The 16,351-nt window shown below is 45.5% G+C and overlaps 1 protein-coding gene across 2 annotated transcripts in view; it reads left to right on the top strand.

The window, feature by feature from the left end:
* Positions 1-979: 979 nt before the first annotated feature.
* The window catches only part of skila (SKI-like proto-oncogene a), a 29,625-nt gene continuing 14,253 nt past the window's right edge, over positions 980-16,351 (top strand). For both annotated transcript variants that reach the window (XM_013909775.1, XM_013909776.1), the window contains exon 1: positions 980-2,260. In XM_013909775.1, coding sequence (XP_013765229.1) covers positions 1,130-2,260 — 1,131 coding nt within the window. In that variant the 5' untranslated portion in view covers positions 980-1,129. The remainder of the gene's footprint in view (positions 2,261-16,351) is intronic.

A 16,351-nucleotide genomic window follows, 5' to 3' on the forward strand; every position in this document is an offset into this window, starting at 1 on the left:
GGGATGCTAAAATTTGCAGAAGCATGCAAAACCATGTCTTGTGGTTAATTAACAGAGTCTGCCTGTTTACCTTTTTGACAAGCCAAAAATTCCGTTTGGCGTGTGTGCGTGCGTGCGTGTGTGTGTTTCTCTATGCGTGTATATATAGAGAAAGAGCATTTCGTTACCACACCAGAAAGCGTATCATCAGAGCCGAAGTGCATGGAATCTGCTGTCTCTTGCTGTCATATTGCAGCACCATAATGCAGCCATTACCAACTACAAGGCGTTTTAAATTCGGTAAAGCCGCTCGGTGTTTACCTTATTAGTAAAATCCGAGAGTTAAAAACAAAAAAGGGAGACGGAGGGAGAGAGAGATTGGGGGGACATCGGTTTCCATAGTGCTGAATGTCAAGCTGTGAGAGGATTGAGGGAAGGGGATGACTGCTGTTAACGCTTTTATCAGTTGTTTTTCACGGAGTTGATGGGGTCAGCGTGGGGTAAGCACACCTACGGGAGCGTACAATATGGCTGGGAAGGGCACTTTCATTTGCAAAGTGAAATGCTTTTGAGCATTGTGGATCAGCCGCTCATTAACAATGTAATGACGGGGGAGAGGGGGGTAAAGGTATGGTGGTTGTGGTGGTGGAGGAGGATTTCTGTTTGTCTTGTGTGGTCAACTGGTTTGGCTTGTTAAAATTCTCACTCAGCGCTGAGAAGTTTTCTCGTTTGAACCTTTGGTGGATGCAAATTTCTTCCTCTGGGGTTCAATTACAAGAGCCAAGAAGAAAACCCCCGTGTTTGTGTGAAGTATGGTAATGGCCATTTGGTATAGCGGGCCAAGCTGACAGCCGATGACTTGTTCAACAACCCCGCAGGGACACCATTAAACCTTTAATGCTCCAGATATTTTTTTTATTTGTTCATCTGTCTACAGGAAAGGTAGAAAAGACTGATAAATTTTTTATTTCTATTTTTTTCCTTGTGTTTTCATGCTCAGGGAACAGATCAGACGATAGAAATCTTCAGTAACGATCATGCATGTGTCTCATCGCCAGAAGATTTGAGAAGAGTTAAGGAGGAAAAGAGACCCAGAGGAATACGAGAACTTGGTCAGCTCGCAGAAACGACAATAACCCTGTGCTTAGATATGGCCAGCACCCAGACCAGCCTGAAAACCCCTTTCAAAGACTTGACCTCATTCAAGGGCAACATGAAACGGCTGTACAGAGAGCGGCTGGAAGACGCGCCCATCAAGAAGCGCGTGATGGCGGAGATCAACCTGAAGCGTCGCAGCTTGGACTCCCTGCCCTCCCTCCCCAAAACTCCCAAGGTGAAGAGGGAGCAGACTGAGGACCCACGCCCCGACTGTGACATGGACATGGAAGGCCGGGCTGAACTGCACATTATGGGCTCTACTAAAGCCCTGGACCTGAGCCCTGGGCTTAAACACACACTGGCCCAGTTCACCCTCAGCAGTCAGAGCTCCCTCGGGGGCCCGGCTGCCTTCTCTGCACGTACGGGCCATGAGCATTCCCAGGCCGGCATGCCCCCCCTGCCCTCCCCTCCTGTTTTGGGAGGGGGCCCTTTGCTGGTTCCTTGCGACAGCTCTACTGAACTCACCCACTCCCTGCTGGAGGGAGAGTCCATCTCCTGCTTCGTTGTTGGGGGCGAGAAGCGGCTCTGCCTGCCCCAGGTGCTCAACTCCGTGCTCCGCGACTTCTCACTGCAGCAGATCAACACCGTGTGCGACGAGCTGTACGTCTACTGCTCTCGCTGTGACGCCGAGCAGCTGCACATCCTAAAGGTGCTGGGCATTCTGCCGTTCAACGCGCCTTCCTGTGGCCTCATTACACTGACGGATGCACAGCGGCTCTGCAACGCTCTGCTGCGTCCTGGTGCAGCCCTGCCTGCTGACCCCAGCGGTAAGCTGTCAGCCCAGGGCCTCCTGAAGGAGAGTGAAGCCAGCTTCCAGGTGGAGCACCAGTGTCTGGGGAAGTGCCAGGGTCTCTTTGTGCCCCAGTTCTACACCCAGCCCGAGGTGCCCTGCATCCAGTGTGTGGAGTGCCAGTTGCTCTTTTCACCGCAGAAGTTTGTCATGCATTCGCACAAGTCACCTGATAAGAGGACCTGCCACTGGGGCTTTGACTCAGCCAAGTGGCCCTGCTACCTGCAGCTTGCCAGAAAGTACCAGGGGACCCCGGAGGAGCCCAGACTCAAGCAGCTGCTGGACGAGGTCAAAGAGAAGTTCCACTATCAGCTCAAGAGGTCGCTAGACAAAGTAAGTGCACCTGTTAGTGATACCCGTGTAAGCCGAGTGTGTCTTTGCTTGCTATAAATCCTCATTCATCACCATTCTGCTGTTTGACCGGTGAAAGCTTTTCTCTTGAATTAAAGTCTCCATATTTGTTTGTCTAGCTGACACGTCCTCTGTCCTGCCCTCTTCCAGACTTGTGTTTTGTGTGTAGGGCTCATTTGAATAAAATGGCTGGTGTTTTCTTAAACCAGTGTTGACCTAGTGTGTGTGTCTGAGGCCTGGGACAGGTGGTGACATCTGCCTGGGCAGGTCTGATCAGACGAAGTTAGGCCAGCTGGCCACAGATGAAGGGGAAGTGCATCATTTGTCCCCCCGGGTCACCTGGAGGTCGGTGGGAATGTCACTGAACAAAAGGCCAATATGCGAGGCTCAGGAAGCAACCCTGAAACTCTGGTACTGGAGTTATCTGTCAGCACCAAGGTTATTATAGCCAACAAAGACTTTTAAAGGGAAAAGAAAGAAAACTAAGTGACACAATATTGCACTTACAACTAACTGTAGAGGAAATGTTTAGTTTGAATTATTGTTTAGTCAAATTTGGTATCGGAACCTACCTGTATGAGGGTACATGTCTATGGGACCGAGTCAGCTGCCTTCAAAAAGTGCTTTATTCATATTGTAATATCTAATCTGTACTTCTGAGAGAGATGCCCATGGCAAAAGCCCTCCATTTTTATAAACCTAACTAGTAAAATGAATAAAATCTAAACTGAAACCTAACATTTTCAACTATTAAAAACTAAACTGAAACAGGGAAGCCCACACTGGAAACTAACTGTAGCTAAACAGAGTTAAAAAGGAAATAACCTGGTCCCTTTTTTACTGACTAATAACTGGCCAGTTTACCCAGGTTTACTTCATCTCCATTCTTTCAGCACAGTCTGAGATAATGGCTGATGGAAAGGAAATCTCGTGCCGTTCACAGCTTAGGAGCTTTTTGGCTGGTTTAAAAAAATGAATGTTGGAACAGTCTACACGTACTGAAAGCCACACTTTCAGTAGTGGAACATCAACCGATGTTAAGCAGGGCTGTGCAGTTAATTGAAGCTTAGTTTCCGTTATAGTTTTGACTGGCAACATTTATTAAAAGAAATTTATCTTATTTTAACTTTCAGCAGACCACTTAGCTTTATTTAGTCACTCCCAGCACTTTGGAATGGGTTTATATTTGATTTGATTGTGATTTTTTATTTTTTTTTATTTTTTTATTTTTTTAAACTGCTCCTATGTATTTTTTATTTTAAGTTGCTGTGTAGAAAAAAAAATAATGCCAGTGCAATATAGAAGCCACAAGGGCAGCGATCCTATTGAAAGGTCAGTGTTTAGAAGAGGAGGAGGGGGAGAAACTCCAGCTCGTTTCACTGCTATTAACTGGTTTATGTCGTCTCATGACCTCTCTGTGACCACAGCGGACTACCCCGGTTTGCACTGTATTCTGGGTGAATGGCTGGTTAGCTCACACGCAAATCTATATGCATGTTTTTGGTGAAGTTAGCTGTCATTGTCAGGATTTATATGTCACTACTTGGCAGCTGGTTGCATGCAAGACTGAGCAGAGTTTGTGCAGAGTGTGAGGTTTGTACAGCTCAAGACACACAACTTATGTGTGCGAGACAGAGGAATTATTTGCCTTTTGCGAATGCATCGGAAATAGCATCTACCGTCTCGCCCAGCGTCCTGACCACATTCCTGTCTCGCTTCTTCCCAGCCGGTATGCATGTTGGAAGCCACAGACGTTCTTTCTGAAAGCCAGAGACATTTTTGTAGCTCAGAGGGAAACTAGCGCACAAACTACTGCACCATGTACCTAAAGTCGAGGGGGCTGATGAGTCCCGCAGTATCAGTGGTGTGTGTGTTTATGTGTGAGACACATTGCCTGTGTGTGTGTAGGCCAGTATGACACATCTTTGTTTCTCTGTCTCACACACTCACACATTGCCAGGCCCTCTGGAGCATGTGTCTCACCACAGTTTCAGGTGCTGTCTCCTCTGTGAGGTGGTGATTTTTTTTTTTTAATTAATTTTTTTCTCAGTCAAAGTTTTTTTTTTTTTTTTTTTTTTTTTTCTCTCTCTCATTTTCTTCTTCTAGTTAAAACCCCACAAACACCAGAACATGGTGTTTGTGGGGTTTTGGTTTCAGTGGAAATGGTTTTTGCAGGGTTAACAGCAGTGGTGAAATTTTATGTAACAGTTATGCTGGTGTTGACAGAGACAGACAAAGTCACAAATGGCTAAAATTCCTGGAAAGATGTTTGCATGAGAGTGTCCAGGAAGCAGGTGACTTGATAGAGGATGCCAGTATAAGCTTCACACCACTCCCTCCTGAACAGATTTACGAGTGTGTGAAAGGTCAGTGACCGGAGGAACACGATGACCTCGTACTGAAGTCAGGACACAGGGGCTCTCCCTTCACATTCAGCCACTCTCTGTTTGTGTATTCCTGTAATGAAAGTGTGCGTTAACTGAACAGGAAGCGAAACAGACAGACGTGTCTCTCACCCTGAACATCCTCCAGACTCTCTGTGTCCAGCCGCCTCCACCGCACTGGCTGCGTGACTCATAGTTTCCACATCCCAGTTGGTGGACGGCCAGGCAGGCAAGCTCATAGTTGAGTCTTCTTTTTAGAAAGATGGCTCGCCTTCGTGCGTGTTGGTCTAACCCCAAATGTATACTGTTACCAAATGTCCCTTATTTACACACAGTGTCAATGTGCACATTTACAAGCAGTTTTAACAGAGATTTCTGGGACCTCATAGAAAACAAGAGGGGAGCTTTCTGGAATCCCCCCCCAGTCCCAAATCCTGCTCGGACTGTTTGGCTTAAAAAGGTGCAGTTAAAAACTCCAGGACCTGCGCTCCATAAAGGCGCTTTGTGCCTGGAGGCAGTGCTAGCCTGTCTACTGATCCCTGCTGTGTAAACAGTTTACTAGACACAACCAACACGCACAGCAACAAGCTGAAACCTTATCACCGGAGTCACTTTAGTATTCGACAGACAATGATTTCATTTTGACCTCAGGGTTTGTTACAGACGCTCATTCTTTAGACTGAAAATGGTTCCTCATATTTTTAAAGCCATTTTCAAATGTATTGTGTAAATAAGCTCATGCTACTAAAAAGTTTTTTTACACTATAAGCGAGAGAGGAAAGAGCAGAAGCAATCTGATTTGATATTTTGGGCTTGTCTCCTAACGCTAATGAGCAGCCCCAACATGGTGGGTGTAGCAGTTTGCTGCTTTTCCTTTTTTTTTGCCCCAGCCTTGTTTGTAGCGTTGTGCTGGCCCCGAGTCAGAAGTGTCAGACGGAGAGAACAGCCTTCCTCTGTCTGTCTCCCTGGCCGGGTTGACACAGTGGCTGCGGCACAGACGGCAGACAGCTGCATCTTTCTGGCTTCCTCTATTTGCTATTTGGAAACCAGTGACTTCATTACCGCAGACCGGTGCAGCTGCACTCTCTGGCTGTCTCCTGGGCTGTTTGTCTGTCTGCTTGTCAGTCTTTCTCTTGGGCGGTGTCTAATTGGATTTTGGCGAGCATGCTAATCGTTCGCTGCGCCTGCCTTCTTCATCTACCTCCCCTCGACATTCAAACTGCCTGCCTTCTCTTGGATTCCTGCCCTCAGACCCGCAGTCTGGTCTTCACGCTGCCACCCATTGCTCACCATTACCCCCTTTCTCCCAAATCAGACGTTCTCACATGTATCCGTAAACAGTCAATGCCCCCTCCCTGGCCCCAATTGGCGAACAGTAGCAAAGTAGGCAGCCAAATGACCCGATAAGTCAATCGTTACATAAGCAATAAGACCACTTGTGCGCTTCTGCGAGGTGGATGGGGAAGAAAGGCCAGCGCCTATTGATCGGGTCTCCTTGATGGATATGGCGAGTTGCCGGGTGACACGAACACTGAATAGAGTGGGGGTGGGTGGCAGGGGAGGGTGCATCAAGAGGAGAAGGAGGAAGAAGGAAACAAGAAGAGTGAAAGGAGCAGACTTTTTTTTTTTTTTTTTTTACAGAGGGCACAGCCAGTGTTACATAAGTTCCTGTCTGTGTTCAGACATGCGAATCAGTGTCCCAAGTTCACTTCTCTACTGCTTCTGCTGTCGCATGCATTCATTTGAAGCAGCATCGGGCAACACGGTATCTTTGACCGCCTGAGGGCAAGAAACTTGAGCAAATAAGAGAAGTAAAGGCTATGAAAGGATGTGAGGTTAGAGTAGGGCTGAACGATATATCGCATTTGCGATAATATCGCGACATGATCAAGTGCAATTTTCTAACCGCAAAGGCTGCGATTATACTCTGGACATGTCCAAATTCATGGGCTGCATCCTCCTGAGGCCGCATTTGTAGACCGATTACGTCACAGCGACGCGCCGAAGGCTGTCCAAATTACTACCATATCCCAGAATTCATAGCGCGGCCCAGCCAAACTCCAGCTTCCAGCAATGGCGGCCGCTACTAAGTTTTAAAATTACTCATACTAATCTTTCTGGGTCACAAAATAAACTTTTAACATATTTTCAGGCGAGAAAGTAGCTGTGTAAACATCAAATATCTGCTCGGTTTATCAAGATATCCCATATTTGCAAAAGTGCTTCGACGTTTTCAGAGGCGTCTGCTACCCTCCGGCTAGCTCGACAGCTAGCCGGAAGCTCGAGGGTTACTGATGCGGCCGAGAACGGCACAACTCCCGGCACATCATTTTCAGATCACCGCGGAGTTTCGCTGCTCGGGTTAAACGTAATATATAAGTCACTTAGACAACCTAAAAATGTTATTGTTGGGCTTTTTTCAGTGTTTTGTTTGTTCGTGAGTAAATCGGTTTGGCTGAGATTAAAGTTATTAGATTAGATAAAATAAAACTTTATTAATCCCCCGGGTGGGTTCCTCCTTGGTTTTCACACAGCTGACTAAACGTCAAACAGAAAACTTATTAAACAGAAGTATGAGACTGTTGAGAATTTACACCAGTGTCTGGTTATATTTTAGATAGCAAGAAGCAGACGGCCGAGTTTATTAAACTCCACCGAGACAGCGGTGACGCTAATCAGAACTAGACCGTCCAATTTCATGCCTTTAAATTTTAAAGGCGTGTTTGTGTGTGTGTTTATACAATTGCTATTATGTTTGCACTTTATGTGTAATGTTACTGACTGCAGAGATCAGTAAGATGTGTGTATTTTTTATTTATTAGTTTTATTTATTTAATATTATTTTTTAATTGAATGACTGTCTAGTAGTTCACAGATGTCGAAAAACTGAGTGTGGTAAAGCCACTGATTTTGTTTATGTATATTTCTGCAGTCTGCACATTGTACTGACTTTCATTTGAATGTTTACACCAGGGTTCCTTGTCAGCACTTTATGCTCAGATGTTTGTAAGCTAAAAATAAACTATTGTGTATGTTCAAATATACTGTTGTGATTGAAGAAGTTAAATAAAAATGTCAGTCATCAATTCATGCATCACCTCATGTCATCATAACAGAGGTCTGTCTTCCAGGAAAGAACAGTTTAAAATTAATGTAATATAGTATTGGCCATACTATATGATGTATTGCTTGTCTTTGTTTAATAATACAGAAGACAAAGACCTTAAAAAATAATCGCATATCGCATCGCAATCGCAATATTGGGGCAAAAAATCGCAATTAGATTATTTTCCATAATCGTTCAGCCCTAGGTTAGAGCCAGGACACGTCGCCCTGAATATGGTTTACTCAAAACTGCTCCACTTTTTAGTTATTTATTTATTTGGGGTGGGGGGTTTGGCCTCTGACCTCAAATTTCCTTTCTTCCAACGTGAAATTAACCTCAACCTCAAATGTTGCTTGTAACAGCCCTCTTTATTGGCCAATCACATGCCTGCTAGCTTGTATTTCCCCAGCTAACAAGAAGGACACACATACACATATTTCTGTCTGTTTGTGCATTTTCCTTAGAACAATTGTCCCCTTATACTGAATACACGGCCGCTTTTTGGACGCTGGCCCACACTAACCTACAGCCTATTAGGCCTGTATGTAGTTTGGTGTGGGAGACAGTCTGTGTATAACGACCCATGCCTTGGCCCATGTTTGCAGCCTGTTGTAAAAGGCCTAAAAGGGGCCTCTCAAGGTAGGAGGGGCTTAGCTGAGGGGCCTCTGGTATGTCATCGTCAGGTCAGTGCCAGTATCATAGCTCTATAACAGAGTTGCAGCTCGCTGGAGGAGTGCCCAAACCATTACTTCCTAGTCTTTGTCTGAAATAGATAAGAATCATCCTTTAAAGCTTTAGGTTTCACATGACCACAGGCCTCTGCCACAGTTCATCAGCCTGTGCCGTTCACCACAGCCCCACATTTAGAAATGTACCATCACTGGGCTGGAACAGCTGCTGCTCTTTATTTTGGATAATAAAGTAAAAATAAGAGGAAACTGTGCTGCTCCGGGCCTGATGTGAGCCTGCCGCAGCAGTGGGCAGCACAGACAGGTCTGTCCAGATACAGCGGAGCCTCTGCCACGTCTGCCAGCACTCACACAGACTAAACACATTTGCCAAGCCCCTCCCCGCTAAACGTCCTGCGGGCTTTTAAAAGAAGCCTCGACGGATGGCCTATTTGCATGTTCACTGCGCTCTTGCTCGCTCCCCCTCAGGGCGCCAGACCAGTTTGCTGCTTCTGAGGAAAACGAGATTGAGAACAAAGTGAGAATAGTGGGGCTACGAGTTCAAACAAGATGCAAGCAGAGAGAGGTTTCTGGATCAAAACACGCCTGACTCGTTTGCTTAGTTGGCTTTAGAAGAAAACAGAATAATGAGGAGTTTTGGTATTAATTAATCGATCAGTTGACGAGAAGATTAACTGTCCACTGTCAGGTCTTCCTGAAAGACAGCCGGCCAGGTTGTGCGTGTTGTGAGCTGCTACGCTGGTGGGTATACTGTAAAGGGGCTGTGTGTGTGTTGTGTGCAAGTAGAGAGAACGCGTTTGCATTTGAAAGACTCCTCTGTGCGGCCTCCCGGTGGGAACGGTGATTAATGAAGATATAAATGGAGAACCCCGGAGACGCCGCTTTCCATAGGAGCACCATGTACACATCAGACAGTACACGTAGACGCCCGGCATATGGGCAGTGTTATAGTTTCTCCTACAGCCCCAATCTCCGAGACAAGCAGATAAACAACGGATATCAAAGGCGTGTCGTTGAATCCCAATGGGCTGCCAATCGCAATCCTGGCCAAAACGCATATCAGTCATGCGTACTGCAGTTCTGTGAAAAGCAGGGGGAAATACTGACTAATAAATCCCCATTTATTTCCCTGATGGGTAACGACTTGTTTTTTTCCACACAAGTGTGTTCCTGCCTGTTTGATTTTCTCTCCATTTGCCTCTATCAAACTGAACCTAGTTGCGATGCCTTGTTGTGACCTTAAGCTTGGAGCCTCAAATTGAAGCACAGTGAACCGCTTGCTCTAGAAGTCTTTCAGTCTGTATACCCTGTAAATCCTCCTCTCTCCAGGAGCCTGGGTGATGTTGCTCCGGGCAAATCTGTGAAGTTAACAACTGGGAAATGGACTGCATTAATAAGGATGGGGAAAAGGGACATTTTAAGCTTTGCCCAGTCTCCTCTCTTCCCATTTTCTCTTGATGTGTTTATCTCTCCGCTATTCCCACCTGCAGTGACGACACTCATGGGACTCATCCATCTCTGGGATGTTTCTTAAGCCACTAGATATGCAAACATACAGTCTTCTTTATACCATATCCTCCTGGGGTCCAAACCAGCTCATCTAGATACTGTAAATGGAGGACTCCTGGATCTGGATTTCCCTCTGGATCTCCAACAGCACCACTGCAACTGTTCACAACCTAAACTAAGTAGCAGACAGTCCTTGAGGTTGTTGACCTCCAGATGCAATTAATTACTTAACAGCATCCATAAAAGGTATAGTGTGGGTTTTTATTTGAGTATACTTAAGCTATGGGAGCATAATTAAGGGTTGCATGGGTTGGGGCTTTGGAGTGCACTTCAGCATCCTTGCACGCAAGCTAAGAGAAAAGTCTCTCCATCGCCACCGAGCAATAAAGTGGCGTGTCTACAAGGTTTGACACTTATTCTTTGCGTGTCCAGCTCTTCTTTTGGGCTTTCATGTAAAAAAACAAAAAAAAAACAACAACTTTGTTATTAAAGGAGGCTCAACCTTCATGGAGACTTATTGCCCTTGACTTTATCTTCTGACGAGTTCCTTGTGGTTTACAGTCTGGCTACAGTTTAACCAATTCCTGTGACAAGTGCACTTTGTTATGCCAGAAATTTTCTCTGTCATCACTATCAAAATGTGCTGGCTGAAACGCATCCTGATTCCAGATGAGTCCGAAAGCAGAGCAGTTCTTCGTAAGAGTGACTCACGCTGAGTGAAGACTTCTAGCCTTCACAGTGTACCGATGGCAAATCTTTTGGCAAGGTCGCCTTTTTCTGTCAGCTGCTCTGGCAGACATCCAATCTGCCTCATTTTCTATTCTGTAAAGCAGCAGAGGAGCGAAGGCTGACTCTGAAATTTCAAACCCCAAAACTCTCAAAGTTTGTGCCATCGGAGCTGGATGACAGAAGCCTCGACACAGGCTTTGAATGTGTTTGCGTGATATCTTTTATTAGAGCGATGAAAGCACAGGCTAGTGTTTGGATGACACAGTGCGGAGTCTGTGATTTAAAGGAAGTCAAAGGGTCATACTCAGTCAGAGAAGCAGCCAGACTCTCACACACAAACCCAACCAGAAACCAGCCACTTCCTCCCCCCCACCACGCCAACCCTATCCTGCAGCGTGAGTCACGGCGCTCCATCCGTGCTGCGGTCTGCTCTCCACTCATCAGCGTCACTGTGGAGCCAGGACAAAGATTTATCACCGCCCTGGTCTCTCACTCAGTCTGTTTGATCTGCACCCAGGTGTGTTCACTTAGAGCTCTGACTCAACCGTAATGAGATTTGCCAATCCCAACTGTGCTTTTCTTGGGCTGCTGTCAGAGCTTGCATCAGACATTGAATGTGTCTTGTGTGTTAATGAAGGAAGTCTGGCGATCGAGTTCACCTATCATAGGCTCTGGTACATGAAGCTTGGTGCAGACAGGGTGGAAATTAACAGCAGCCTTTGGCCAAATGTCGGGAGGATTTCTATGTGCAGGTTTCATCTTTTCAGTGAACCACGTTCAGGAAGAACATTTACATTTTGCAAAGGTCTTCGGAAGGTTATTTTGAAAGCCAGAGCTTGTGAGGAAAAATGGAGGAAGAGTGACGGGAGCTGATGGATTTGCATTATGGGAGCTGTGTTTGTATGAAGGGGAGAGGGAGAGATGGAGAGGGTGTCGAGCCTGAGGGGCCCAAACAGCAAAGCCAAGCTGCCCATGCAGAGAGGGAGCAGTGGAGGCTTCAAACAAGCTCCTGCATGTAATATGGATGAGACCGGAGCTCCCTGCAGAACAGTCAGAGGACCTAGGGCCAGTTTGGATTTAACTGTCTGCTTTTCCATGTGTCTGTGATAGATTTTACCCTGCGGGTCGTTTTGGCCAGGTGGAGCTTTCTGTTTGTAGCGACTGGGATAGCCTCCTTACTCCATGTCTCTCCACCCCCCTATCCTTCCCTCCTCCTTCCCACCCGCCTTCCTCTGGCCTTGTTGCAGACAACGATGGCCAGCCAAGCACTGACATTTACTGCAGTATTCCATGTTACAACTGAGCAAGAAGTAAACAAACCGCAGATCGATACGTACGCATACGAGGTTTTAGTCAGGGGCGACTCCTGCAGTAAAACCTTTAAACCTCTCATTTAAACACCTACTTCACTGTGAGGCACTTGCCTTTGCTTCCCTCTTAAAAGGGCAAGTGTATTTGTTTCTATTTTTCACCAGACTTTTCTTCAAATGACAATTTGGGATAAATTAATGCAGGGTTGTTTCCTATTTAGCTACCGAACGGCTGTTCGAAGCAGTCTTCAGCATGCATTAGGAGGCCTTTCAGTGGGTGCTGTGTAATTCATTGCAAAGAAACAGGGTCGGGCAGTGTCTCCATTTTGTTTTTTTTGTCTCTCTCTGTCGCTGTCTCTCTCTCTGTCTCTCTCTCTCTGTAGTGATAGCAGTGCAATGCTGGCTTACTGACAGCCTCTCTCAGCTTTCAGTCTGCTTAGCAACGCTCGTCCTCTCTGCAGCTCTCTCACTCCCCTCTATCTCCAAGCACTCCCGAGTTGTTTCATCCAATATGAATAGTAAGCCAAGTTCCCTTATATAGAAAACCAGGCAGCTGATTTGTGTTTTTTGATGGCAACAGCAGAGTGTGTGCATCTTTGTCCCTAATTGCAGATTTGAACTAGTAACCTACCTCTGCACAGCATCCTATGGTGGCACGTTTCTCTAGAGTTTCTCTTTTGGTTTTTAAAGATGTTAAATCTCTGTCACACACACACACACACACACACACACAGGCCCAAGTAAAGCTCACGTGATGAGTACAGTCATCCACAGAGACGACAAGGGCCCACTGGCCTCATTCTCAGTCGCTGCGTCCTCCTGGGAGAACGAAGTGTGTCTGCTCGAGTCTGCGTGCACATCGGTGCGCGACAGTTTGCTCGCAGAAACGACGTCATCCTCCTACCTTTTGCTGTTTGAAGGAGCCGCTGTTTGATCAGATGTCTGCTCACTCGCGTGCGCATATGTCTGCGGCTCCTGGCTTGGTTGACTCACTTAGGTGAGCCCCCAACAGCTTTCATAATTAACGTACTGGGGTGGGGGTGGGTGTAGGCCCTGGAGAGGAAACGTGTCGCACTGAGCTGCTGTGCTAGTGATGGTGAGCTCACGTGCGTTCAGTTTGCCCGCTGTGTTTGAGTCGGGTGAAGATTGGAAAAAAATAAATAAAAAAAATCACACCCTCATTTCCAGGATGAATGTTACTAGACACGTTCACTACAGGCCTATAATGCATCACGTTAATCTAATGACTTACCTTGAGTAGATGGGAGTCAGAACCATCACACTCGCATAATATTGCTCTGAACGTGACATGAACCTGGTTGGAGTTTTGTTTTTAATGTTTTTCTGTCTCTCTGCAGCAGGGAGAGCAACTAAATTACATTTCAGATATCATAGATCTTCCTCCAAATGCTACAGCCAGTCTCTCTTTTACAAGGCTGAATCATATTTCCTTTCTAAAACAGCTGTGTGATTATGGCTAAAATTGTATTATTTAGCAACACACACTGTCTGTTCATCACTATTAATCACTGCAGTGCAGGCTGATGATTTCAAGTGACATAATGCAGTTGTACTTCTTGCCACTGATGCAATGTCTGTGGATAACAACCACACAATGCCTTTGAGTGTGTTTCATCATTTCTTCTGGGGATGCTAAGATTATATATGGCATACCGTGCCAGATTTCAAAGGGATTTCTTATATGTACTGCACCTTTTTCAAAGGTGAGAATTTGAAACCCAGCAAACATTTTTGTAGGTGTTTGACCTACGAGCCGTTTCCTTCTTTTTTTTTTTTTCATATATATACTGTTAAAAGTACTAGATGCTCAATAAACATGACTAAATGTTCAATTTATGAACTTTGTGCATGTAATCCCTGTGAGCCAAATGCTCAGCCTTTAAACTTTAAACTGCTGTAAATGCTCAACTGCTCAAACCTTCTGTTTGCTGGGAGCAGCCAATCAGAAGAAAGCTGGTTTAAAGCTAGCGAAAAAGGAGCTAAAAAAATAGACACTTGAACTGATGTGTTTTACCAACACGCAGTATAAGACTGACTCATTCAAAGCTACTCTAGTGGAGTCCAAGAATAAGACTAGAGCTGAAAATGAGCAAAATAGAGCTGTCCTTTTTGCCCAAAACGTTGAGATATCACTTGTAAAAGGCAAGGTAGATATCTACAGGTTTATCTGTTTCTCAGGGTATTTTTTGATTATGGATTGGTCGATTAAACTATTTCAGGTCGTTTGGGGCTATACAATTACAGAAAAATCCAGTTTTCTGTCAGCTATCACCCTCCCATTTTGACCCAGGAAAACTGGTTTTATCCACAAAGTCAGTGGCAAATTAATCATTTTCACCAGAAGTATATTTTCACCCTCTACAATAATATATACAGTGTCATAGGGGCTGTATGTATGTGAGGTGTGGGGGTGGGGATTACCTTAGTCTGTGCAGCCTACATAGTGTATTCCAGTCAGACAATTTGTCCATTCATGAGGTAACATCATTACAACCCTCCACATACACTGCTTTGAACACACACTGGAAGCTGCCGCCTGGGAGTTGACGGTGAAACATGAGAAACGGAGAAAGGGGGGGAGGGAGATGAATAGAAAAATTGATCGAGAGAGCTTCAAGAGGCGCCTTTTTGAGAAAAATTGTAACATTTATTTATTTACTTTTTTAAAAATGTGAAGAATCCCAGAGAAATAGTGTTGCCGCTCTCCAAATTAAACCCCCGTCTGCCGTAAAGCTACAGTCGGTGGACAGTAGATTGTGCGTTTATTAGTGGGGAGAGATGGCTTTTATAACTCGCTTCATTTTCTGCCATAGACTGCCCATTAACCGTTTCTCCACTGGGTCCCATTTGTTCTCGCAATCAAGGCTGCAGTGTGTGGATTGTAAAATGGCTGACTGGAACTGTAGCTGTTAGAGGAAGGAGTTCAGCATGTTGTCAGGGAGAGGAAAAGCTGTGTGTGTCTGTGTGTGTGTTTGACGTGCATGTGATTACTGTCTAGACAGAGTGCCTTTGTGGCGCAAAAATGTACTCAAGGCCCGAAGCCAAACACAAGTTGGGAATGAACCTGTGTGTGTGTGTGTGTGTCTGTCGAGCATGACTGGTCTGGCTTATCAGTGTGCTTGTCTGGCTTTAGTCTTACTCTTTGTGTTTGGAAAGGGGGAGGAACAGGTGTGTGCGTGTCTGGGGGAAGGCACAGACAGACAAGCAGTCACATGCTGTCGTTCTTTCTCCTCATTTGTCTCGGCTGCCCCCCTTTTTTTATTTCCTGTTTCCTTCTGTCACCTGTTTGTCTCAGCGTCCACCTGTCAGACCTGTCCTCATGCGTGCCCTGCTCTGTTTTCTTTCCCGCTTATCTGCCGTTGCAGTGCCAAAGTGAATGAAAAATTTAGTTGAGCAATCTCCCGAGTATCTCAAGTTAAAATGTAACTGATATTTGTCAGGAACCAAACAGCCAGACCTCGAAGTGATCTCATTTCACTATGGTGAGTTAATCACAGAGCCTCTACTAAAAGTGTATTCCTTTAATTGCCCCACTTTGCTGCCCGGTTCCCCTGTGGGCTGTTATTGATTTGGCTGCTGAAACAAAGTGTGGCTCCCAGTCCGTGGATAAATGGCTTACTGGATTAAGACCTCCATATAAAACCCTCCAGCGCCTGTGTCTATGTATGGGGGCCAGGTGGGACCACCAGAGCACCCAGTAAAACCCAAATCAAACCCAGAAGACCAGCGTACAGTTGTCTGATCTTAATTGCAGGCAAAAGGATAAGCGGCTAAACCACGGCGGAGGTCGACGGATATAAAAAATTGTGATTTGAGTGGGAGCTGCACAGAGAAAGTGGTGTTGCTGCAACCACAGATTATTTCTATATTTTCCCAAATGCACAGTATGTTGTTTGATCTATTAAAAACTATGGATGCACAGTTATCAGCCAGAACCCCGTGGCCGATGGTTATCTCTCGTACAGCTGAACGATTTTAATATATGTCAGTTATTTGTTGTAAAGAACATATCTTTGTTTCCTTGGAACACAACAGGAAAATGAAGTGAATAAAAACACTCGACACTACTTTAAACATTGTGCCTACCTACTTAAAGGATCAAAAACAGTGGAAAAGTCTGAGCCGTTTGGTGATTTTTGAGTAAATAGTGACTTTACAGAGATAAATAAATGTGCCTTGTTTTTGCAGTTCAGCCAGGAAGTGTATATAAAACGATGTATCTCTTGCTCGATCTTTGACACAGTTGACGACTACAGCAGTACAGGATGTGGTCTAGAAACAGACAGGGTGTGACTGTCTCTCCGAGTGTGTCTGCGTACGTGTGT

This window comes from Pundamilia nyererei, unplaced genomic scaffold, assembly GCF_000239375.1.
Source record: "Pundamilia nyererei isolate P.nyererei 1_Seehausen unplaced genomic scaffold, PunNye1.0 scaffold00031, whole genome shotgun sequence".
Lineage (NCBI taxonomy): Eukaryota > Metazoa > Chordata > Actinopteri > Cichliformes > Cichlidae > Pundamilia > Pundamilia nyererei.